General features: G+C 35.6%; 1 protein-coding gene across 2 annotated transcripts in view; it reads right to left on the bottom strand.

Annotated features, from left to right (window-relative positions):
• AHI1 (Abelson helper integration site 1) overlaps positions 1-26,519 on the bottom strand; it is a 98,950-nt gene that overhangs the window by 16,724 nt on the left and 55,707 nt on the right. For both annotated transcript variants that reach the window (XM_055714260.1, XM_055714261.1), the window contains exons 20-22: positions 8,726-8,784; positions 3,288-3,353; positions 829-991 (exon numbers count right to left, since the gene is read on the bottom strand). In XM_055714260.1, coding sequence (XP_055570235.1) covers positions 829-991; positions 3,288-3,353; positions 8,726-8,784 — 288 coding nt within the window. The remainder of the gene's footprint in view (positions 1-828; positions 992-3,287; positions 3,354-8,725; positions 8,785-26,519) is intronic.

The raw sequence follows: 26,519 nt of genomic DNA, 5'->3' as shown, positions 1-26,519 counted from the left end.
ACTAGACTTCACTTGAAGGACAGAGGGAGGAACTAGAAAATGGAGGAAAAGATCTTGAGAAATGTTGAGCTAAGAGATTTCTAAACACCAGTATAACTGATAGTTTGATAGTTTAGGAAGGCAAATGAATTTTTCGTAGCATGCAACCACAGACTATGTCCGTAAGCCGAATACTAACAACAGTCAGGACACTAAGCATCTTTACATCAGTTGACTCAGTAGGATGATTCTTATATTATTTGTTCAGATTCATTTAGGTTTGTCTGTAGTAGTTTAATCAAAATGTTTTTAACAACAGGGACCTGGTAGCAAGTTCAGTGCTCAGATATGAGATTTAACCATTACTGTTTTTTAAAACTTCATACTGAAATTCAGTTATTTGGGAACTGAGCATTCTCCATTACAGTAGGGGGAAAATCAAGAGTTTTTACAAATGTAACTGCTTAGATCTAACAGATTGCCTAAGAAAAATGTAAGATGTCTGTGAAATGCTTTGATGTATCCTAAAACATTGCCAAGGTAGGGCATGAACCAGGTGGCTATTTCCAAGAAGAGACAAGGAATCAATCCATTTGAGTGATAATTAAGCCAGCACTATATAAGATGGAATGTTTAACTAAGTGCCAATGCCTTCCTAAGTCAGGTATGTCAACTTGCTAAGTGGTTAGCTAACTTTATACAATTTCTGCATCACGCTAAGTCATCATTATGCCATCTGTGTGCTACATATATTCATATCTTCAGAACAATAAGCAGTACAGCATGGTAACATCTTGGACCATCAGTTAAACCCACACCGGTATACCAGGAAGATAGCAGTAAACTTACTTTCACCAGCCACATAATTAGCTGGAAAATAGCCTTGCTGTCCATTTGCTAGGCTGCCAAACCACCAGTTATCATTATCTTTGTATAACACTTGGATAATGTCACTGCGATGGATGGTTAGCTCATCTGATCGATGCGCTGTGTAGTCATAAAGAGCCACTACCTAAAAGAGAGATAAGAGCACCACAGCTTTATCACAACCATGCCACAGAGAAAAAAGCACAACATTCACTTCCTCTTGCAGAAAAGCAGCTGAAACCAAAGCTGCACTTTGGTAAAAGCTGAGGCTGTCTCAAGTTTTGCTAATGGGATCAAGGGTGGTGGGAAAGCAGCAGGAGAGGCAAGATAAAGGACTGTGGGATTGTAGAAATGGTTAAGAACATTCAATTCACTAAGATTAGCTTCAAAACAGCAGCTGTTAGTTTTATAAGCAATTTACTTGTGAAGCAAAAAGAAAAAAAAACCACTTCAGACATTCACTTTCTTAGAACTGTTACACCACCTTCAGATCCCATTCCGTGTGCTCATGAAGCATATGTGTTCGAATAAATACTTCCACAGTACGACAGTTTCACTGATGGAAAAATTTAGTACAAAATATCATTGCAAGTTTTGCTCTGATCACCCCACTTTTTCTTTTTCCTTTACAAATAAGGGCTTGCATATACAACTTTATAAATATCTGCCAAAAATAAATTTATATTCCATTTCACATAATAAAACGATTTGCCAGTGAAATACTTCTATACTTTCCTGGGGAAGAGTACTAACAGTGGTCAGCACCATGCATACTACATAGAATACATTACCGGAAGCCTGCTTTCTACCCCAAATATGAAAATATCAAGTATAATTCTTATTTATTTCCCATGCTCTGTGAACAAAAAATCTGTCCTGATGAATTCAGAGCAGAAAAGACTGAAAAGAAAACAAGTGAACTGAAAGAATAAGGGAATTGCTCACTTCCCTCATAAGTGAAGAGTAAAATTATGACCTATTTTATGCAAAGAACATTGCTTCCCTACATATAATCTTCACCTCTGATTCCTCTATGAAATTGTAAGAGATCATAAACGGGGATGGTTAGGAGTGATAGGAGGTTATAAGGGATAGAAGAAGACAGCAAAGTTATTATAAAGATAGGGATTTGGAGAAAAAACTTTCTTTTTTATTACTCAGGCATGCATTTAAATCCTAAGACTGATGAACTGCACAGTGCTTTTTATCACCTGTGAGGTCTAAGTGTAAATATATAGCCATTGTCACTTGTATTTTCATAATTCCATGTCACCCATTAAACAGATTAAATCAGTTACAAATGAGAAAAGATGGAAATGATTCTACCATTGTAAATTCTATGTGGTAATTTGTAGTGGTGGACAGCATCAAAGAATTAGCATCAGCACAGTTCTCAGTAGATGGGAAGTTTATCTAAATATACATTCAGTAATCCTGCACTTACATAAGGAAGCTAAACAATGTAATATTTTTTATTATAACGCTCCCCTCTGCATTAGGAAAGCTAATATAGTAATTACAGCTGACATTGATGATATAGACATATGAGCCATAGAATAGAACAAACTAAAACACACTAATGAGCATCTTGGAGAAACAGTACAGAACTGGAAGCTTGCATGGTCATGTCCAGTAAGAGGTGCTCTAACAGTGCCCAATTCAGGTAAGTGACAACGGTTGCCTTAGTAATAGTACGATGAAAATCATGAGGTCACTTAAGGTTAAAAAAAAAAAGAAAGGAATACAACCCTAATTACTTGGCAGCATGAAAAACAGTGAAAGGCAGAGCAACAAACATTTCTTTTTGCAGTATCTTTTGTAAGACAATTCTGGTGTAAGTGTTTTGGGTTTTGGAAAAAATTACAAAAATTCAGTAACATGGAAACACTGCCAACAAATAGCTCAAACTAATCAAGCAAGTCCCATTGTGTGTCCCCCCCCCAAGAAATAAAAAAAAATAAAATACAAATATGTCCTGTAATACAACTGGTTTAGCAAGCCTGACAATTTAGACGAAATGTGGAAATTGCCATTATATTCTCTGGAGACATATGATCACAAAATGACCATAAAGGGATACGGGAAATGCACCTCAGGACCCAAGAAAAATGTAGAACACTCACAATTATGCCCAGAGCAACTGAATTTCTTCTGTTGTGACATTCAAACATTTGTTAAGTTCTGTCTGGGTCCAAGTTCAAGAGAACAACAACAAAAAAAAGTATCTATATTAATTAAAATTTGATGAAATTATTTTTTAAGAGTGATATAAAAATGGCGATAATGTGGATATGCTGGTTACGAACACGTTTGTAAGAATTACAAAATCTAGGGTAGCAAAAGAAATCCTTGGGATCATTCTAAAAAAAACCAATGTGCTTTGAAAAGCTCGATACAATGCAACAGGTATAGAAGATATGTAAAAATTACATAATACTTACTGTTTCTTGCTCCAGTGGACAACTGCTTCCTCCTCTCGCCCCCAGTACAGTCAGGCAGTCATCACTCTAGAAGAAGAAATTATTTTAAAACTTTAATATGAAGTACTTTGATATACTACATTTATGCATATTTTCATGTCTACTGTAAATGAGTAAGAATTATCTGTAATAAAATGCTTTTTTAAACATGAAAAAGCAGAAGTGATGTTAAGCTACACTGAGTAATATCAGCTATGTAGATCTTTTGAAAAAGATGTTAAGTTTTCCACATATGTACACTATACTAAAGATCACATGGGGGAAGACAGAGGATTGATGACTATGCTGTTTAAGTCTGTTTGCATTGCAAACACTACAGGTAGATGTTTGAGAAGTTGTTGCAGTGAATTTTACCTCTGAACCAGTATGCAAAAGTTGTCACTTTCATATAATGGAGAATTTCAGGTTGGCCTGAATAACCAATACTTCCCATTTAATTCTAATCGTTCTATCTTTACCACTTACTCTTCAGACTTCCAATGAAGTCAAAGGAATAGCAGGTTTCTAATGCAACCGTTAGGATGGACTTACACCTACAAAACTTGATGTCTGTCAATTCTGTCAAGTAGAATTCTTCAGTTGGATAAAGATTTAAAAGAGAAAAATTATGGAAATAGCAGACGAACAGCACAACAGAACAAAGGAAGCGATGGAAGTCCTTTGCTGGTGTTACTCAATTATTTTTCAATGGCCTATTTTTACAAAGGGGAAACCAGTTTCCCCGAGATTTTGTATGTGTGAAAGGATGCAAACTACAATACAGAATACAAATATTACACAGCAATTAAAATATTTTAGAGGAGAACCACCAAATGTGAGCTTTGTGAAGTAAACATTTCCACCTGTAACAGATGGTACCACTTTATAAACTACATTTAAATTTGAGAATTTATATCCAACATACTTCACCATTTTCCTGTTTTACAGCCCTTCCTTTAACTGCCTTTCGCACAAACTTCCTTCTCATCTCTTGCTTTTTTAAAACATATATCTAAAATGTATTGCTCCTTTTATTTTCCGGGTTTTTACTTTATTAGGATGATCCAAGGAACATCATTGCTGCAACCCTCAGCAGAATAAATGGCATTCTCTAGAACAGAGATTCTTGTCCTCAAATTGTCTTCCTGACTGAGCTAGGCTTATCCCATATGGGAAAGAAACCGCTGACTATCCTGAACACAAAGATTCTATCCAAGTCTCAAGACTGTGTTGATATTGCCGCAGTAGTTACAGACACATGCAGGTACATAAAGATGAACACAGTACAAAAGCAAACAGTTGCACTCGGTTCTTATCATCTACCAGAACATCTAAGCCTACCACCTAAAGAGTTCTAAATAATTATGTATGTACACAGGGAGGGGGAAGTGTAACTGCCTGATTTGATAAACAAATTTTGAACAAAGACCGGTGGAGCTGCAGCTCAGAGTATGTGGCTTGTTCAATGGTCTACTGGTAGTTCACACTGCCTTACAGGTTTCAGCTAATTCTCATTTTCCATTCTCAAGGTTAAGAGAACTATGCAGGCAACGTGCTTAGCCTGTGGGATGGGAGTGCCTCCTGTTGCCCAAATATGATTCATCAGAATTATTAGCAGTATTATTTAGGTATCTAGTTCAGGTACTCATATTGCCCCATTATTGTGTCTCAATCTGTCTCTCTTTTTAATAAAGCATTTATGTGCTCTCAAACACTCAATGTAAGAAGAGCTTGGAGAGAGGGAACTGTTTGGAAATAACAAGCTAAAATCCATGAGTCATCATGAGACTATGTTGAATGTTCTCAGACACTGTGTTAAACTTTTCAGGCAGCAACAATCCAAAGGAGTTTCATCTCAGAGATACTCCAAGTATGTCACAGGCTGCACACACACACACTACCTCCAGCAAGACAGGGGAATTGCCACCGCTGCCTACCACAAACACAGCTACTGCGAAGCAGCAGAGCTGCCTCTGGCATGCCACACCATTTCTCAAATAGTACCAACTACCAATTAGACTGCAAGTAACTACTGGCCTTTCAGTTTAGAAACACCTTTTCTCTTTTTTTATGTTGTGTCCAAGATTAAGCCACATTTTCAGGATTCCAAAAAAAGCAACAGACATACTGAAGTGTATGAATACATCATTCTTAATGCAATATTAACGTCTCCTTTTTTGAAATGCAAAATGGAAACTAGTTAATCTTTTTCTTGCATCAGAATAGATATGGGGCTATAGTTACGTTCTGAGGAGTTGGTCTTTTTGGGAGGCAGGACATCTGCGAGAAACAGGAAGAAAATGCTTGCTGAAAAAGGCCGCTGTGTCACACTGATTTTGGCTGAAGAAAGCTGTTAGGAGCTTTCAGGGTAAGAAACATCCCCAGAAGATGATAAATAGATCCAGCAGCTGATGCAGAGTTCTAAAACATGGAGTATTATACTGGTTATCTATGACTAACCCACTTACATAGCCTTGACATTTCTAACACAAAAACAAAAATGGTTTTAAGACACTAATACAAAAGACAGCATTGCAGGTAAAAGTAAACTGCTAAGTTGCTGTATCAGGTAGCACTGATTTCTGGTAAAGCACTAATTAAAATGTTTACGGCATCTTTTTAATTGGACAGTTTCAGTGATTGTGGTAATGGAGTTTTGCTCTTTATTCATGCAGCCACACAAGATTTGGGCATTAGATAGCATTCATTCCCTTAGAAAAAGCAGCACTAAGTAAGAACAAGTGATACAGTATTACTGCCTTTTCTGTAAAAAATTCAGCATTGCATTTCAACTACTGAACAAATAGATTTTAAATACCACAAAATCAAAGTTTAAAAAAAATATGCAAAACCTAAAGCCTACTGGTGGTTTCATATGCTTCCTCCTTATATGTAAACACATTCTTCATTGTAACAGAATAAACATACAGATTAACTCCCACTTCTAATCAGTCATTAACTTGGAAAATTAACTAAACTTGGAAAATAAGCTTTTCCAAGATTAACCTTAGGCAGACACTACATACACTGGTGACTGTGCATACCAGGCCAAAGCCACCCTCCCTCTTCTTCCCATCAGTGTCGGATTCAGCGACAGGAAGAACAACAAACATCTAGTTCTTGGATGCTGCACAGTGCCACTGCTTCTCTCCACTCTACCTCCCTGTACCTGCTATCTGCCAAAATGGAAGAGAAGCACAAGTGTTACATGTGCAAATACTCCAGTAAAGACACAAGGAATGAGTGTTAAAGCTCCTCTTGTCTATTCAGTAAATCTGTACCTCAGTCTGCTATAGCCTAGGTTTTCAGACTGTCACTTTCTAGGGTTTTTTTGTTGCCGTTTTGTTTATTGGTATTTAGTTGTTTGTATGTTTGGTTTTTTTAAGGAGACAAACTAAGAAATGAACTTACAGTGCTCAAAAAATACATGACAGGCTTAAACGTGAGATATTTAAAACTCTTAAAAATTTTGCAGAATCAATCTGAGCTTTTACAGTTGCTCCACTATTTTAATTTTTCTTTATGAACCCAAGGGTTAGAAATTTACTTAATCCTCTCTCTCCTCAAGCATATCATGCAACCTCTCTACCCAACAATTGAAGTTTTAAATGAAATGCTGAATAAGCTCAGACTTAGCATAAAATAACTGAATATTGTTAGCACTGTCATATTTCTGTTCTTGTTGTCTGGTCCAATTAATTGTCAACACAGTCCTAGCTCAGGACACCTAACTGTACAAATTGAGTCTATGGGAAACAGAAGTACAAGGATAGTATTAATACCTAAATTAAAATGATTCTAAAAGTATTTATTACTAAGAATAATGTACTCTTCTTTGGTCTTAATTAATCTGTCTGTAGACACTGTAAAGTTACTTCCTTAGGCTTCAGATGACTACAATCCTTATTTGATTACAGCCGTTCAATATTTAATGAGCATGGGAATCTATAAGCTGCCTAGAGCAAAAATCCCAAAACTGTGCCAGGCTGCACTTTATTGAAACTTGTAATGTACAAACAGAAAACAGAAATGCAAACACAGCTGCTGCAGTAAAGCCTACAGGGATAAAAAAGGAAAGAAAGGAAAAAAAGGGAAAAAGATCAATTTAGAAGCATGTGAAATACTCCAGTTCCTGAAATTATTCAGAACCTCTTCAACTATTTCATAATTTCTAAATATGCCTCTTTTTTGATATAAGTTTACCTGCACTTATATATATTACTGCATTTATAACAAAAAAGTAACAAAAATATTCAAAATCTTAATTTAACCTTCTCAGAAAAAAATACTCTAAATTAGGTGCTATTTAGTGTTTTCCAAAACAGTTGATCCTGTAAATGTTTATTGAGCTTGCTGTGATGGAGAACACTAAAATGCTAACTGTAAAATTTATATTTTTTCCTGAAAATTTTACATTGATGCTTAAAAAAAATGAAGATGTGAAAACAAGAACCATTTAGCCACTAACAAAACAGCAACGTAAACCTGTACTTTCAAAATTTCTTGATGTATCTTATGAGCCTTCCAGAACTCTATTATCAGAATCTATTAAATAAGGTAGGTAAAAAAACCCCAAGCCCAAACCAACCGAAAACTGCAAATCCAAATTCTAAAACAGCTATAAATGATCCAAGTTAATTTATGCCCAATTTAACATTTTTCTGAAAAATTACAATTAGCATACAATTAAGACAGATTATTATATCATGGCATTCTGTCCCTGGGTGCAGGAGGATTAATCTCCAGTACAACTGGCCCAGCTTTCTAGAGCCACACATACATTCAATATTCAGAAGCACTGCTCATTCTTCCATCACTAGTTTCCCCATAAACCTCTGTGCTTAATTCAGGTTTATCAAGCGCATAGCTGGAATGAACGGCATTTACAGATTCTGTTGGATTTTTATTACAGCGTTCAGAAAATAAAGAAATAAAGAAAGGAACAAATGTCATTACTAGACATTTCCAATCAATATTTAACAGATAAGCAATTAAATAAAGGATAACTGTGATTTCACTTGTTACAAAAAGGTGAGGTGTGAGTAAACAATGAAAACATGGTGCTGCAAATGGGATTCGATTGCAAATTACTGTTCCAGCTTTCTCTCCCTACTTATCAATGCCTGTATTCTTAACAGTACTCAGAAAAACAGGACTGTGATTTTAGCTTATTTCTAAACAACAAAAAGTGAATCATGAAAAAATAAAAAGCTTTTAATTTGCAGATATCTGATCTTCCTACCAGCTGGCTGCAGCAAAAGCTTATTTGCCCATGTAGACAATTTGCTTGAAGATACCTCTTTTGTGAATAAAGAAAGGATAAAAAAAAAACACCTTTCTCTACAGTGAGAACTTGTGAATAATGACATTTTATAGTTAAACATCAATTTAAAAAAAAATGCAAAGACAGAATTCCTTACCGTCTGTAGTCTACCCAATAGTGTTCGGCTAAGAGGATTTCCTACTGGGCTGAAACACCCTGTGAAAAGCAAAGGCTGTGAATTTTCTGCTTGTTATCCTTTTCCATCGAATAAACCATTTTATTTTAAAATCATTATGTTAGCAGGATATGTTTGACAAAATTCTAATGAAAAGCAGCAGCATCTTTCAGTCACAACTATGCATCCTTCAGTCAGGAACAGTTGGAGGGTTTATTTAACTAACAGACCTGACACAAGGTTAACTAATCCAATATTTCCATTCAAATGATTTGGAGAAATAGCTCAAGCTATGTCCACATGCCACCTCGTGCTCAAAGCTGACACTATTATCTAGGCTGTATTGCTTTTCTCTTCATTGAATTTCTGAGTAATGCATCCAAAGTTTTCCAACAGAAATGATCCTTCCTTATTTTATCTGAAAGAATAACTATGCCTATTCAGTAGTTCCCTTTGATCATCTAAGTTCCTATCACAACACATCTTGCTGTTTATTTTATTCACTCTCTACACAGTGCATTTGAACAAGTACTTGCAAATTCTTTTCTTTTTAAACTATTATGTTAACTACTAAGCTCAGGAAAATCCTTTCATCATCTATGGATTTATCTTTTTGTTACTGGTCTCCTCAGCTGTATACTTAAGAAAAAGTCCTAAAAAGAAAAGATACAAAAAAATCTGAAAATTGTTGAATATGACAGTGAAAAACGCTACTGCTTCATTGGAGAACAGTTTCTCAAGTATAGAGATGCCAGACAACACAGAGTTAAGCTCACTGGATTTTCTCTGTGAGATACTACATCTGAAACAAGTTTTGTTTTCAAAGAGTAAGTTCTGAAAACTCATTTTCATTTGCTACTCCAAATGCCTACTCTTGAGGAGTCCAGTATGTGACTAAAGAGGACTTTTCAGGTTCAGATTCCCATGTACTGGCACAGCTCCACAAGGAAGCTTGCACAACTCCACCTACAGTATACTTTGTAAAGCCTAGTGGTTTTGACTTTCACAGGAGATTTATTAATAAATGTTTAATCATTAAGATATTTAGATATTTCTAAATATAATAAAAGCTGCAAGCTCAAATAATCATAGTTAAACCATGCTCCTGCAGATCTACATGTGAATAATTTTGTACTTGTGAGAAATCCTAAGAGCAATAATGGATTTTTCAATTTTGTGAATCTTAATTTCAAAGAAGCTTGTACAAATTCGGAATACTTCATTTTCAAAGCTTTACTTCGATTTTTATTATTTTTCCATCTCTTCACCTCTTTTCAGAAAAGGAAAGAGACAAGAATAGAAACAGTTTCTGAATTCAACCCATAGTTAAACATGGTAGACTTACCTTTTTTCAAATAAGCTATTTGCTAAAACATTTGTTAAGCACTAACACCAAAAGTCAGTGGGGATATTACTCCTATTAATACTGTTACGTACATAATCATACAAAACACGTTACAAAACAAGCTGCTACAGAGATGATACTACATATGGATGTACTATTGCATACAGTATCATATAATTTCTTTGCATAAAAATACCCCAAACTTAAAACCAATAAAATGTCTGCATGATAAAAAAAATTCTTTAGACAGCTCAATATTCTACCATAGGATTTTCAATTTGAGCCTTTCAGTGTTTTAGCCACTTCACACAAACCCATTCTAAGACAGAAATCATATAAAATATATGATGAAAACAATTGCTTTTTTGGAAAAATATTCAGACTTTAATTTTAATAAACAAAATCTGTATTTCTGTCAGTAATATCACTGACTTTTCTTGTTCTCCTATGGAAAAGACGTATTACCTCCAAGTACTTCTGGACTGTATGTTTATGTATGTGAGTATTTCTGTGCAGTCTATAATTTAGCTGCTTGTCAGATGATAACTTTATTGTTAGACTGATAGCACCAATTAAGCTTCAATACAAGGTAGTGTAGACCTGTTCTGCTGCAAGCATAGGAAAGACACAGATGTGTAACTCAAAGATACAAGGTGTAATGGACTGAATTCTAGCAACTGGCAATGGTTTTGAGAGAGGTTTCCATGACTTGAGCCTTCTTCCAAAACACGCAGGAAATTCCTGTTACCTCACTTGAGGGGTAAACACTAAATAGACCACAGCCCACGGGTCCAAATATTCTGTAGTCCACAGAATCAATGCCATTTGTTCATATTAATCATGCCTATTGGTTACCCTAAGCCAGTCTTTAGTTAACTGTTAGTTGTTTTCAGTTATCAAGTACTCTTTTAGTAGCTCCTACATTCAGAACACAGCATTAAAAACCAAAAAACTGTTCAGATCTTCCTCATTCACAAAACAAGGTCCATTCAGTAAGCAAGGGAATATCTATCCCTTCTTCCTCAAATGAAGCAATAAACTTTTAAAGCAATTTTACACCGCTATTGGCTTGACGTGGTTCCATGCTTGATGAAGCATGTAAACAACGCTGAGCAGGTGTGACTAACAGCTTCAGCAGTGCTTGCTTTGGTTATCTCTGACACAGGCTGTGCAAACTTTTCAACTACTGCAGTGAGGTACTGAAATTGAGGTCAAGATTGCAGAAGGGCATTTTCCACTTGATCCAAAACCGAAGTTTACAGGACACTGTGACCTGTTAGGACTCTCACTTACCCTGCACTTATATAATAAAGGTCATTAAAGCCCTTGTAAGGTCAAACCTGAAAAGAAAACTCCACTGAATGCCCAGGTTAACCTAGACTGTCTTATCTCAAGGATGCTTCCAAATCACTAATGGAGAAGCATTTTTATTGATCTACAGAGTTTACCTTAACTCTCTAACAACCTTCTTAACAGCATTTGCTGTCTTCACCTTCAAAACCCTCCATGTCCTGAGTTTACCTTCTCTATGAAAGCATTAACATTTGGATTACTGTATTTCCTATTACTCTGCATTGATTATTCAGCGGTCTCCTTTATATGGAATTTTACATGAAAAGAATACATTACTTCTAGAAGAACCTACTGCTAATGTCTACATGCCATGTTAGATGGTCTCAAAATGATAGATGCTATTGCTTCTTTGTCAAATAATCAAGATTTTCACATTGACACAATTTAACAGCAGGAGAGCTCTTCTTTATGGTCCACATAATCCTCTAGCTACAATTATCTTGGGAGCCCATGCATGTGCTGACTTTAGGTAAATGCCTACCACAGAACTAGTATCTTTTGAAAACAAGTGTAGCTGCCTGCCTTGAGAGAGAGTCTGAAACTGTATTAGTTTCCTGTACAATTTGAGCAGTGAACTGAAAGTCTATCCTTTCTGGGTCACTTCTGGCAATATATTCTCTGTCAGTAGAACAGCAACTAAAGACAGAAACCAAGTAGTTGTCCTCCTGTCCAAAATATGTTTGTAATACCAAGTTCCCAGTTTTGTTGCATGCTTTCACTGAAAAACTGCCCCCTGCTCCAGATAAGCACATTAGTGCGATCTGATCAAACTCTAAATAGTGGCGCTGAAATACACAGGAAGTAGATGAGTTCACTTCCAAGCAGATTAGACTTATACAGAAATTTATACAACAGCAGCAACAATGCTCCAAAATAGCACTTAAGAACACTTCCTTTTAAATAGCAGCATCTTAACTATTATATTTTTTTTAAATTAATAGCAAAAGATACAGAAAAGGGAAAGAAGTCCTTGTAGGGAGTCGCATAATTCCACTAATACCCTGCTGGAGTGTCCACGATGACCTAATATTAAATGTTTACATGAAAAATTCTTCTTTTAATAGAGGCTGAGAAAACATTTCTTAAAGAATTTATGTTTGAATTAAATCTTCAAAGAAGGCTTTTTCTCCCTTCATGAAATTGACAATTTATTTTGACATTTTTTGACAAATTAATTCTTTGACAATTTTTGACAATATAATTCTTTAATTAATAAATGTATTTGTGCTTTCTAACTCTCCCAAGGATTCCAGTCTCACAGAATCTACAGTTAATGAAATAATCCAAAAGTTCATCCTGGAAAATCCTCAGAAAAATCACAGAACACCAAACAAACAAATACATAACTAAGAAAATTGCAAGACGTTCATATTCAGACATTTCTGTGATGAACCCCTCTAAAGCAAGCAGAAAGGAAAATTAAATCTTACTTATTCCAGTTCCACATTATTCTATTTTTAATTGAGTTTTACTTTAAGTTTACACTAATTATTGATGTCTAAACCCCCCCCAAACAAATCCTGAAATATATGAAAATAAACTATGCCTCTAGGAAATGCTATTTCTTATTGCAGACATTCTTCTTATAATTCATATTGTGGCCTCCTGGAACAGGGCATAGTTAAAATACACCCAAACAACAAACACTGGGGAAAAAAGTCAACTGATAAATGAATATGTGTATAGGAGCTCAGTGCTTTTCCTACTCATCTTCTGTGGCTCTAAAACTGTTCCTGTAAACAGAATTGTTTTCAGCACAGTCACCTATTAAAAAGTATGACCTTTGAGACCAAAAGAACTTTTAGTACGCAGTATAATCTCCTCTTTAGGCTTCAAAGGAAAGTTTTGAGTTTTTTTTTAAATTAAAAGCTTTCAGAGCAGTATTACTCAATTCTTTCTGCAATTTTATTTTTCAAGCTAGGTATAATATAAAAGAAAGAAGATAATTTTATAATGATACATTAATCTTTTCTCAAAGGCTTTATCCTTATAACAATTATGCTTTAAGAGATCAAACAGAATTCATTAAAAAGATTGTTTATATACTGGGTAAGAACCTGTTTTCCTTTACTTAAACACTGGATCACAAATACTTTCAAAACCCACCACAAACATTTTCAGATGCAGTTCACATAAAATTAAAGGAATGGATGTATCCACTTAAAACAAGTGTATCTTTTTATTTTACCAGCCAAACAGATGTGTTACTAATATCCAATGCTGCAGGTAAAAATTCACTTCAAATTCTGCTCTACATAACTTAAAATAGCACCTAGGATTCTGAACAAATTCCAAATCGAACAGGAGAATGGATAGGACCAACGTGTACTGAAAACTGTTTCAGTGAAGTTTAATCTGTATCACAGCTTTACAACTACTTTGGAACACAGTTATCTGAAGGCAGAGCAAGAAAACTACATTCAAAAGCAGTTCAAAGTGAGACAAGGAAGAGAGTATTTTTAGCATTCTTTGTAAAATAGGGTTCTCTTCGCAACTAATACGCCACCAAAGGAAATGGTTAATTCTCTTGAGAGCCTGTATCTTGCAAGCCACTTAAAATGTATATTCTCAAAATAGACGGTTCTCACATGCTATGTTTAAGTGTATATACAAGAGTGCTGTGATGGCATCACTACTGAATGCAAAGGACTTCCACAAACACCCATAAGACTCTTGCAATATAATCTGCACTGATAAAGGTCTACTCAGCATCTGGTGAGCCCATGCTGTTACCAGCCTTCTCCTTGTCTTTTCTCCACTTTTTTCTTCTATCAGAGCAACTGGAAAAGACTGAACTATCTCCTCAATGTTGTTCTGATTTTCTAAGTGGGATTCCAATTTGTTAACCTAAATCAAAACACAAAATGTACACGACAAATAAAATCCCTCTCTGTTTACTGTCTTAATTTCTGTAAGTTATATACAGAAACTTCTGTCAATTTATTTTACCAGTTGGATATGGAAGCTGTTTTCATGCTATATACACTTTAAAAAATGAGAGGAAGGGAGCAGATGGAAGGAGTAGAGGGCTTACCTCTACTGCTGCCAGATGTCACTCCTCCAGTTAGTGCAGCGAGTGATCTAGATGGCAATGACAAACCAAGCCAAAAAAAACCCCACCCCCCCAATTAAGCCAAAACAGAACTGTGCTGATAAGTGAAAGAGTGTAACTTCTTTGTTTCCCTTCCCCATACCCATTAATATAATGAAAACTTGTAAACTAACAAAATGAAGAACTTATGTCAATAGATCAGGCTGTGATTGCAATTCAAAATACTATCCTATGCAGAAAAGTCTGCACAGAAGAATAAGATTTCCATAAAAAAAGTATACAATATTTACCTTTTTAACCAATTGTTTACTAAATGTTGGTATTAAAAAGCTATCTAGAAAAGTAACTCTGGGGAGTTACAAAATTCAGTACCATGCAGTTCCACACATAGCGCTGCTGCTTCTTTCACGCCAGCATGTAATTTTCCAGTAGGTGCCCCAACTCCAGGTATTAGGAAAACTCTGGCTTCTCAAACTGTGATTCAGTCACAGTTTTCCTAAACTGAGATAAACATACTAACTTTCTTATCCAAGGACTGGTACAGTTGTCCCTAGCTCCCGCATCTGGCTGTCTCCAATTCTCCAGCCCAAATGACCAAGTACACCCTTGCTGCAGAGCTAAGCGAACACTAGAGCAGTGGACTGGAGCAAGGCTTGAATTCACACCTGTAGGTCCACAGAAAGATACCTTCACTGTAACAGCAGCTAATACCAAGCCTCATACATGAGACCTCAGAATCAGACAGCACTAACACAAAAAACCCCACTATGCTTCTGGCAGTGCTATTATCCCACAACGTAATTATATCTACCATCAGCCAAAAGAATGCATAGAGTTATTCATTCAATGTTGGCCATTATTTTCATTCCTCGTTCAAGGTGTACAAAGGCACAAACATGTATTTGCTCTGAATCTTAGAATAATCTTCCACAAGGAACTATGGGCATAGTCTGTCACTGTGTTTTAAGAGAATACTGTTTCACACAAATACATTTATCCTGTACTCAGGCACAATGAACAGGCAGAATTTGGCCCCTATTTACAAAAGGTATAATGAAGTAAAAACTATTGCATCACAAAAACAATTAAAAAATCCAACTTTTTAATTAGAGATTAAAATCAAATATATTTAGCAGCCTACACACCCACCTAATTATTTCTGAGTAATCTTATCAAATCATCATCTTACATTTTTCTTGCAAATGTTAAGTTTCTACAGTACCATGCATAAACAATGCAAGTAGTAGCACATGTCCCAAGCATTCTTTTGAAGTAAAGAACATTTATTGAATTCATGCTAATCAGGAACGTGTTAATTTATGACAACCTCTAACATTACATCATAATGGCTGTAGATACAACTGAAAACGAGCAGAGGTTATAGCATCCAGTTGTTTCTTTCTACAGTGTAAACAGTACCTCTACAGCAAACATCAATAAGCCTGCATATATATCATCAGCATTCTGAAGTAACATTGGCAATATTATTTACAAGTTCTATATAGCAGATAAAAAAAGATGTAAGGCAAATGCAGACTATGATGCATACTTTGTATTAATAAGAGGTATTTTTATTCTAGTGCTGTAGATATCCTGAGAAAGTAATTATTAGTTTTGCTAAGCTCACCACAACTATTTAAAAGCAAGCAAACAAAATTAAATTTGAAAAGAAACATATTTTGTATTATATTAAATAAAGTTTGTGGTGTTACTCTATCAAAAAATACTTAATGAAACATAGAAACTGCAGTCTCTTAGAGTTGTGGATGACCAGCACTGAGTAGCAACCTTCACTTTTGAGTTTGGTAATATTTTTGCTTCTGCATGAACCTACCCTCCCTGAATGAGAGGAAACAGAGCTCTTAAGCAGCAGTTATGCTTATCTGTTTCCTAAAAATACGTAGTACAGGTAAATTCTCTTTAGTAATACAGTTAATTGCTATGTAATACAGTTACATAGAATTCAACTCTGTAACTCTCGAAGTCAAGTATCTACTGACTTCAGGAGGTCTACTCATGTCTTCAAAAAACCATACTCAACTAGGGATAAAAGTCAAAGAACGAAAATTATCAAGGAAGGAAAACAGTAATTTACTCCCACAAGCGAAATTCAGCAATGGCTAGATACCCACAGTTACTTAAACCAAATTAGCCTATTACTCTACAAATGGAAAGTTGTAAGTAAGAAACTATGTTTAGTATACCACAAATACTTTCCAAAATCAGCCATTAACATTTTTGCAATGCAAAGTTGTCTCAGCTAAGAAAAACCAGTCAGTTACTGCATGAACACTGATTTCCTATATTACCCAGTAGCCTTAGAATGTCTTGACCAGAAAAAAAAAAATAGTAAAAAAAAAATATTTTGTAACTGCTTGAAGAACATAGGTAGCTTCTTCTAACATTTGCATTCAATGAAAAACAGTATCAGCAACATCATATGCAATCTGCTGGAAAAAATAAGTCAGCTTGATATTTCAGGTCTTTACCATGACCAGAATAGTCACTAGTTTGTACCTAACCTACTGTCTCCATTAAATCAGCACTTTCAGCCAGTACTGAATATTAATTTTAAGAATGTATTACCAGAAAATTCCATGACATTGCCAAACTATTCATATGTTATTAAACCTAAAAAATGCAGGACCATTGGTAGACACTAAATCAGGAAAGCTTTGTAAGAATTTTAATATAGCCTAAAATCAAAAGAGTAAGAAAAAAATTCATAGCAGATACATTTATTGAATTTTCAGAAATACAGGTCTATGTCTAAAATACATTCCCAAGTTTACTTTCCATTTTGTAGTTCTGAAACTAGATTGGTTAGATATTTCATGACAATGTTTGTGTGATGAAACCAACATACCACATGTGAGTTTTTGTGCATGCACACTTCTGGGTTTTCAGATGATGAACAAACTATTCTAAGAAGAGTTTTCTACATATCAGTGATCAGAACATGTATGAATAAGTAAGTCCTTTCTAATTTGTTTCCAACTGCATATGGAAATAAAATAATGGCCTGTAGCTACTTTGGTAACAAAATATGAACACACTTCCTTGTAAATAATATATAACACAGCACTTGAGACTAATATTGGTATCACCCATTAGAGCGGAAAACGCACTGAAAAGTTAAGCCCAACATTAAAGCAACACATTGCAGATCCAGTTCGGTACAGATTTCACTGATGTTGATTTTTCACTGATGTTGATTTTTCGATTTCCTTCACCTACAAGGTTCACAAAGTTTTCTGGAATGCAATAGCATCCTGCTACTACTTTTATGGCAGTGGATTTTTAGAATGCTTTTTAGAAAGTATCACTATTCCTATGCTCTTACCCTTTAGCCACCAGTCAAGCACAGTAGCAGAAGTTACACTAGTTATACAAATATGTACATACCAAATGTTATGCTACTTTGGAGAAAGTAAAAAAGATGAATTGGCCATTAAGGGGGCTGCCTTCTAGTACAGGAGACCCTAATAGAAAGCTTGAATTCTCACTCGATAAAGACCTGAAAAGCAATCTGTTTTAGATGGACTTTTCCTTGGGTCTTAGGTGGAGGTTATGCAAAAAATAAGCATGGAAAGGAAACTGTTTGCAAAGAACACCATTAGGAGGCAATACTCCCTTTAATTTACAAAGTGGCACCTTATCTGAGGAGAGGTAAAAGACAGAAAACAAAAGACAGGCAGGTTCATAAAGAGAGACTGTGCCCAGCTTTGGGCTAAGACCACATTTTCAGAACTCTGGATATCCTGGAGAGGACAGACTTCTCTCCAAGGTTCAACCAGCAACACAAATCACTGCAACGAGTATTAGAATAAATCAAGACTTTACACTTTCTCAGCATCAAGGCAGCAAGTAGAAGTTACAGTCCTAATCAGTGAATTTTTGCCTTAATTGTACAGAGATTTTATAAACAAGAATATTTGCACAGTATGTCTAAATATGTAAACAAACACATTAATGAAAATTAAATTCAAAATGAATACACAAATACCATTTGACTAAATATTTTCTATAGTATCATGAAACACAATTTGGCTAAGTACTTACTGTACAACACAAGAGATTTTTTCACATAATCACACAGGTAGTGCCAAACTGATAACTGTAGTATTTTAACATATAAGCTTAGTTACATCACCCATCCTATCTGGTTTGACTAACAGCACTCACTAAAAACGCTACTAACTATGCTCATACTGCATCTCCAATGACCCAAAACCCACAAGAAAACAGCAACTGCTAAGTTTTCATACCCATCAGTAAGATAAAAAGGATTACTGAGTTCTGAATATTCAAGGACAAGAAACTCTTCCTCATAGCTTATTATGAAAGCAACACATTTCTATACATTATGCATTGTGAAAGACACCTAGGTTTCTTTAAAACTGACTTAATTGCTAACTGGTACAAAAACATTTGCTTCTTCAAAAGGACCAAACAACTGTACAAAACACAGAAAACTGTCTAGTAACACTCTCAAAGTTTGGAACTCTCAAAGCATATGCCTTAACAGCCTTGTTCACATAAAAGCACAGAGCTGTTAAATCTTCCTAGATGGCTTCTGCACATTTCCATGAGCCAAATTATTAACTCAAGAACTAGTGATACACACAACCCTCGACACACCTTGTTATCTTTGCAGGATTCCTGGAACTTACCCTGAAAATTATTTGTTTTGGTAAGAAAAGCTGATTTGCAGGAAGATTCTTAATTCAAACCACAATTTCAGTTGCTGAAGAGCCTTTACACATGAGTAGACAAAAAAGGATGGAAGTGTCCTTTATGCTTTTTAGCAAAAGGAAAACAACTTTCCAATAAAGTACTGTTATCAAGGTACATGTGATGTGGCATACTATATACATGTATTAATAGGGCACTACACTCCTGATTTTCCCAACAACAGTAGCACAATTACCTTTCTTCTGTTGGTTCTGCTTTTTATACATAAGCAGCCAAATCTGAAGCAAATTGAACTTGTGGACACAAAAGGTGAAAAGCTACCATTAACTAATCAACATATAGTTCAAAATACAAATTCTGAATATGTTTCCAAAATGAAAAGTTCCAACAGGACGACTCAGAGTCCTTAAAGGAGATAAATACCACCTCAGTTTTAGCTTGTACCTGGCTCACAAAAGAAGTTCTTCAACTAGGAACGTGCACAATTTGGAAGTTATCAAGAGCTCAGCTACAACAGATTCTCCTAAACAGGCAGATGAGGCAACAGACCTCACTGATATGTACTGTGAATTGAGACAGCCTGAAAAAAAACCCTTCAAGGACAAGACCATCCTTTTTTATTAGAATGAACACTGCTTAAATATGCTTATCTACAAATGAAAATTCAAAGATGCAAGGAGCCAGAAAACAAAGCCTGAAAATAGCAAAATAGCAGAAAGCACGATATCTTACGAAGTGGATCTTAGCAGTTACAATCCTCACTAGAAAATAAATTAAAAAAAAAGCTAGTGGAATTGCTTCTTATGCTCTACTGGTAGATAATGACAACGAGAAGTTTGGTGAAAGAATTTTTGAAACAATTTATCACACCAAAAGACGCTCAACATAGATTAAGTAAATTCCATTTTTCTATATTCTATTCCTTGGCATATTAGCTGCATAAGTTTGCTTCCTCTGACCAGCCAGGCTCTGAATGGATTCCAGAAAGATCTGTATCAACATGTCACTGCAACACCCTTCAGTTATCTTGAAAAAAACCCCAATCAGTAAGACACCAGAAGCTAGCATAGACGGCTGAAGTAGAGTCAGTGGCCCTCTATTCAAAACAGAAGATACTGACAGGATAGGAAAAGGGGATACCTATAAACATATGGGGTGCAATAAGTTAGAATAAATCTTCAGATGATGTAATACAGTTTCAAATACTATCTGTTATACAGTCTGAGTAAAAGTCTTCTGCAGAAGGACTGCCTAGTACGCCAAAGCAAAGCCTAGAGTCAAGTGAGCAGGAAAAACTAACAAGTTTTTTTGAATTTGCCTGTGTGTCATTCAGGTCTTTTTTCTCTGGCCAAAGTAGCAAAAACTGAAGAAACTAAGACCTATTTGTGAGGAGAAAAGATGAGGAAGGAATCTGTGCAATCTCTTCCTTCACTGGAACATGCCATAAGGTTGCAGAAAACATCCAAACACAAGTTTTCAGGAGCAGAGTTTTAAGGCAATTCTACCACCTCATCTGAAGCCAACAAGCAATGAGTCACAGTTCTTTACAACCTCCAGTGAGCAAGAAAGCAAGCTAATAGAGAGAAGAAAGGCTCCAGTGAAGCTCTCATTTCATCTGGATCAAAGCAGCACGTTGAGGCCAGCTCTGTAAATAATACCAAGTCACTAGGCTGTGTGACAATAGCAGTGTGTAAGTTACACACCCACAGAGGCCTTCACTTCTCTGTATGCGCTTCCTGATTTCTTAATGCTTTCCCAAGCCAGCATCCTCTATCATTAGTTTCTACATGACCAACATCATCAGTATCAAGCTACACTGATACCACAGTCTATTGCAGCGCATACTGTGGACCATAGATACCAAAAGTTAATTTAAAACGTGTTATATTAATAGAATGAATCATGTGAGGGAAGCTTGCTTTCACTGAACTTTGTGCTTCAGCAACATGGGTAACAACTGTTGCTTAGGAATCCACAAAAGTTTAGTTGCTTAACACAGATAAAAATCTATCTACAAAATTTGTAAAGGGTTTTTTAAATAGTTGAAAAAGTACGTATGTATGTATACGAAAAAAGGAAGGATAATGTCTTTTAAAAATACAGATTTTTTTAAATGTACTTGGGGTTTTGGTCACTTGTCAAAACAGGAATGAAGTGAAAGGACCTAGGTCTCCTCTTGGGAGAGGGAGATGCCTCCCTCCTGTGCACTATGGCCGCTACTAGGCCTTTTGCACAGTCCTCCCAGCTCCTCTGGAAATGACAGGAAAAGAAGAATCGGAACAATACGATGCATTATTTTCTCATCTTGTTCACTCATGTTGATTGCTTTACAGACATCATCCTTGCTGACCTGATGCTTCACTGCACAGCCCTTGGGCAGAAGAACTATTTCCACTTCTGAAACCAGCTAGAATTTCATTTAAGCATGCACTTTGTCAACACTTGCTGCCTTGTGGCTCAATAGCTCAAAAATTACAGACAAGCTCAGGCTGAAAACAGTTAACAGGACCTCTCCACTTAGGAATTAGGTTGGTTTAGGATCCACACAATTGAGAAAGTAAGGGCACACTCAGGCCAAATCACTTTTGGCAGAGTCTTTCCACAGTACTACGTCACACCCTGATTTTGCAATCCATATCCACTGCTGCCAAACAGAGAGTAACGCTTCACTTAACCCACACCCTTGTATAATTTGGCCGAGAGTACTTCCTTTAGCCTGAAGGCACAGCAGTAATTACCCTAACATACACCAATTTCAAGTAAATATAAATGGTGTTTCTTCTGATAAAGTTTTTGGAATCTTCAAAGATTGCCGTTATTGTGTTCTGTATTTAGTGTAATTTTTAGTGAAATATTTTAATTAACTTGCCTAGAAGAAACATGAAAAGGAACATATAATAAAGGGACATGTGTATCTTTGATCTCAGTATAAACAAATCTAGCAAGTTTAACTAGAAAATACAAACTCTTCTGACATTTACAACATCTTATCAATCACGTAGAGGAAACTGGATAACCACCTTTCAAAATAGAAGAACTAGATTGTCATGAATGTTAATGATTTTGTCTCTTATGTCTTTCCTACTGTGTTGGAACATTTTTGCGGTTAGATGAATCTCTACAGCTTTTGTTTTCAAGTTAAAAAAAATAACTTTTACTATTCATTTTATGAATGTAAACACTTGCCTCTTCTACCTTAAAACAAGGTCCTGTATTTGTGCCCTGAGCCAAAACTCTGACATTGGCAACTGATGTTGGTGGCACAGTAAGGCCACAGAGCTCTGCCTGAAAGGAGGCTGTAGGCAGGTGGGTGTTGATCTCATCTCCCAGACAACAAGCGATAGAACAAGAGGAAACAGCCTCTAGTTGAGCCAAGGGAGGTTTAGATTGGACATTAGGAAAAATTTCTTCACTGAAAGGTTGGTCAAGCATTGGAACAGGCCACCCAGGGAAGTAGTGGAATCACCATCCATGGAAACGTTTAAAAAACATGTAGATGAGTTAGAGGCATGGTTTAGTGGTAGGCTTAGAAGTTCTGGGTTAATGGTTGGACTTGATGATCTTAAAGGTCTTTTCCAACCTAAACTATCCTATGATTCCACGACTCCTTCCCCTGAAGAACAGCCCCAGCTGCATGTAAGTCGTGGTAAGGGCATTGCTGTGTCCTGGTACTCTGAAATTATATTTACTGCTGAAGTCAGCTGCAAGGTGGAACAGCTCAGAGATGGCTCTCATGACTGAGCAGATGGAATAAGATCAGGGAAGTTCATGCAAAGGTTGGCTGCAGGTGACAACTGAGCCACTGTAATTTATCTTCACTGAAGATACTGAGACACAGTTTCTTCAAAATGTAAATGGTATAGCAAAATAGCTTATAAAAGAACCAGAAAGGCATTAAAAAAACCAGTACCTTGAAGGATGTTTCTGTTGTTTTAAAAGAAAATTAACTCGGAGAAAAATATTTTTAAAGTTGATTTTTCAGTTCTTCCATTCTGCTATGAGCAAATAATAACAACAACAGGGTTTTATTTTCTTTCTCCTTTCTCTTACACTTTTCCCCTAAGTAAAAGTGAAGAGATACGGATATCTTAAAATGAATGACCATTTTCCCCAGGGGAGTTCCCATTCAAATTAGCACACAGACATATATATGAAAAAATTTAGATGTAATATTCTTCTGCTTTTGTTAAGAATATTTTTACCTAAATACAGCGTAGTTAAGTAAGTTCACACTTGCTGAAGAGCTGATTAATGCTGTTTAGCTGGTACTTTGTCTCTGGTCAGTTCTCTTACCCTTTTTTTGAAAAATAAAGAGAAACCCTGGTAATTGGATCTGAAACTTAATCTGTTATCATAATTTCTTTGTGACTATGCAGTGCTTTATATTTAAAGTAAAGCCTTGTAAAGAATGGAAAGAAATTATCTTTGGTTAATAGGAGAAAACACAAAACCAGAATAATATACTTAAAAATCTAGGGACTAAAATCAGCCAAGTTTATTAACTTCAAAAGTACTAGTCTTCTGCACTTTCTCATAACAATTTTCAAACATTATTATCTAAACTGGGAGGTTGTGTTTAAGTAATCCAGCTTCCAAAAGAAGGAAAACATACATACTTGATTCAATCAAAGAGTTAGAAGCAGTTGAGTTCTACAAATTATAGCAACAATGAGAATTCTGCAGTTGTATTTAGAAGCTTGTTATCAGAACAAAAAGCAATTCATATGTCTACATTTAGGAATGCAAAAGAAAATTATACGCAAAATTCTCCATTTCTTAGAACCACTGTCCCATTAAATGAAAAGGCCACATTTAAAAAAAAAATTCCATCCCCATAATGTGAGAAGAATTCTCTTAAAAATTTTTTAAGGGTTAAATTTCTGAAAATTGTGTCAAGCAACATCAGTTCTTCAAATACGTATCAGAGCAGGAAAACACCAAATTGCATAAAAGCATAGAAACATAAATGAGAGGTGAGAGAAGTATTAAGCACATATTTCTTTCATCTTAATGCATGTTCAACCTTTTCAAACACATGATAATGTACTGTAAGTAGACTGTAGGCTTGCAGGAACCTAACCATTCTGGAAGTGTTTCTTCTCCTGTATTCTTAGGCTACTTTGTATTTTGGCAGCACCTCTACAGGATATACTAATAACGTTCTATATTTCTGTACAGTGTAGAACTTACAGACAACTGGCAGTAGAGTACTAATCAAAGATATGTCCCCTGCTGGACTCCCTGATCATATTGAGGTCATTACAACTATCCCATAGTGAACAGACTTGCATTTCTCCCTCTGTAGTAGTAAGTATAAATAGGAAAAGATAAACATATCAGGCCACCAGGGAAAAAAATGACTAAAACCCTTTTTCAGGGGCTGCATAATGTCACATCATCATTTTTTTAATCAATACCACAGAAAAATAAAGCTCAGTAGACTCACAGATACTAATGAAATTGAGAGACTGTCTTTGTGAGATTATTAAACATCACCTACTTCCCTTTTGTAAGCATCTCATATAAAAGTAAGGAAAATTAATTTCCGTCACCACCTATTCCTCCCAGCAGCTGGTATTACACTCAAACCACTTTCAACAAACAGTGTGGGTACTGAACCACTTTTTGGTATGTATTTGGTACTCTTCACCACAATATGCTCCTGCCCCAGTTTTAAGATGTGGGACTAAAAAGAAGTATCCCAAAGTGACTTAGACATTACGGTAAATTACTACACCATTTCCATGGCTCTGATCTGGGCAGACCTACGCTTAATTCGCTTAATTGCTTTCCCCATCAGAACAAATCTAAATGAAGCTGTTGGGTGAGCTAATGAGGCAGCACACATTACAGTTTAACAGGGAACTAACATACCCAGATTCTTTCAAGCTAAAATTGAGAGTTCTCTTCTTATGTTTAAATTCTCCACATTCAATCCATTTCTCTTAAAAATTGAAGATTTCACTCCTACTTTAAAATTTGACAAAATACAGTATTTACAGTAATACAGTAGGGTAAAAAAAAAAAAAAAAAAGGAAAGAACATATTCAGTGATCTCTGTGCCATTCAATTTGCCTGCATGGATTGGATCCCAGTAAACAAATTTCTCCAACTGGCACTCCTACTGGCACTCCCACTAAACAAAAATGGTCCCTGCAAGGTCAGCATTATCTAATTTCAGCACAGTAGTATGGGAAAGCCAGCAATTCTGCTGGCTGTACTGCATGCTTTTCTTAGTCATCTTCCGTCTGTCAATCATTTTTTTCAATCTTCTTTGAAAATGCCACCAACTTGTATCCAAACAAAAAGATATACTACAAATGAATCATGTTATACTTGGACTATACAGTACACATACACGCTACCTTCAATTAATACCTACCCTGTAATGTTTTTTAATGTCTCTTCAGGATATTTTATTACTGTTTATTCTCAAATTAGAAAACTATACTATTCTAATAGTAAAACTGAATTCAGTTGTTCATTTGATACATTTTCAATGACAGTTTGCGTAAGTCATTTTTCCCCTAACAGTTTCTTAGAAAGAGATGAAAAGAATAAGGCCATACTGAACTAGCTTTCTACAGACATTCTTCCTTGAGTGGCACAAAATTATGTCCAAAGCAACATAAATATCCCCAACAAACAAACAAAAACATTAAAGATCTCCAGGACTGTGGTAGTACTGAAGACAGATGTTATAGAGTTGGGGCGAAAGTATAAAATACTGGAAAAAAGTAACTAATGATACCAACATACATAGGAGGATGTAACTTTTGACAGTGCTTCTGCAGCTCTCTGCAAAAATGTGAATTTTCCTACTTGATGTACCTCCTTTTTCTGCTCCTCAAAAAGCAAGAATCAATTTAAAAGCATTTAGCTGGTGCATAAATTTTTTTGATATCTTTCATAGAAACCTATTTCACTGTTTGCTCAAGACTGGAAAAAGAAGTTTAAGTAGTCTATCAAATATAACATAGGACTTAAAATACAAAGTCAGTTTTGTTAATATCTTCAGAGTGTGAGAAAGAGTGTTTTCAAGCTTTCACTTTACATAGGTGAAAAACACCTTTGACTGTCAGTTGTGTTAATGGAGAGAAAATTTCTAATTATTCTCAACCCTGCCCAAGCATTGTGTTGTTTCTGATATTTTTTTAAAGATACAAGAACCATCACGTTTCTAGAACATATGTAATTAATTTTTAAGAGCAAGTTTAATTAACTGGTTTTATTGAAGTAGAAATTTTAGTAAAAAGATCTGTGCAGTATTTATAGTCCAGCTTCAGTCTCCCACATAGTTAACAATTAGTGTCACTGCTAATTACCATTAC

Source organism: Falco cherrug, chromosome 6 (genome assembly GCF_023634085.1).
Source record: "Falco cherrug isolate bFalChe1 chromosome 6, bFalChe1.pri, whole genome shotgun sequence".
In the NCBI taxonomy this organism is placed as follows: Eukaryota; Metazoa; Chordata; class Aves; order Falconiformes; family Falconidae; genus Falco; species Falco cherrug.
The sequence above is the reverse complement of the archived record's forward strand: the minus strand, read 5'-3'. Positions and strand labels throughout refer to the sequence as shown.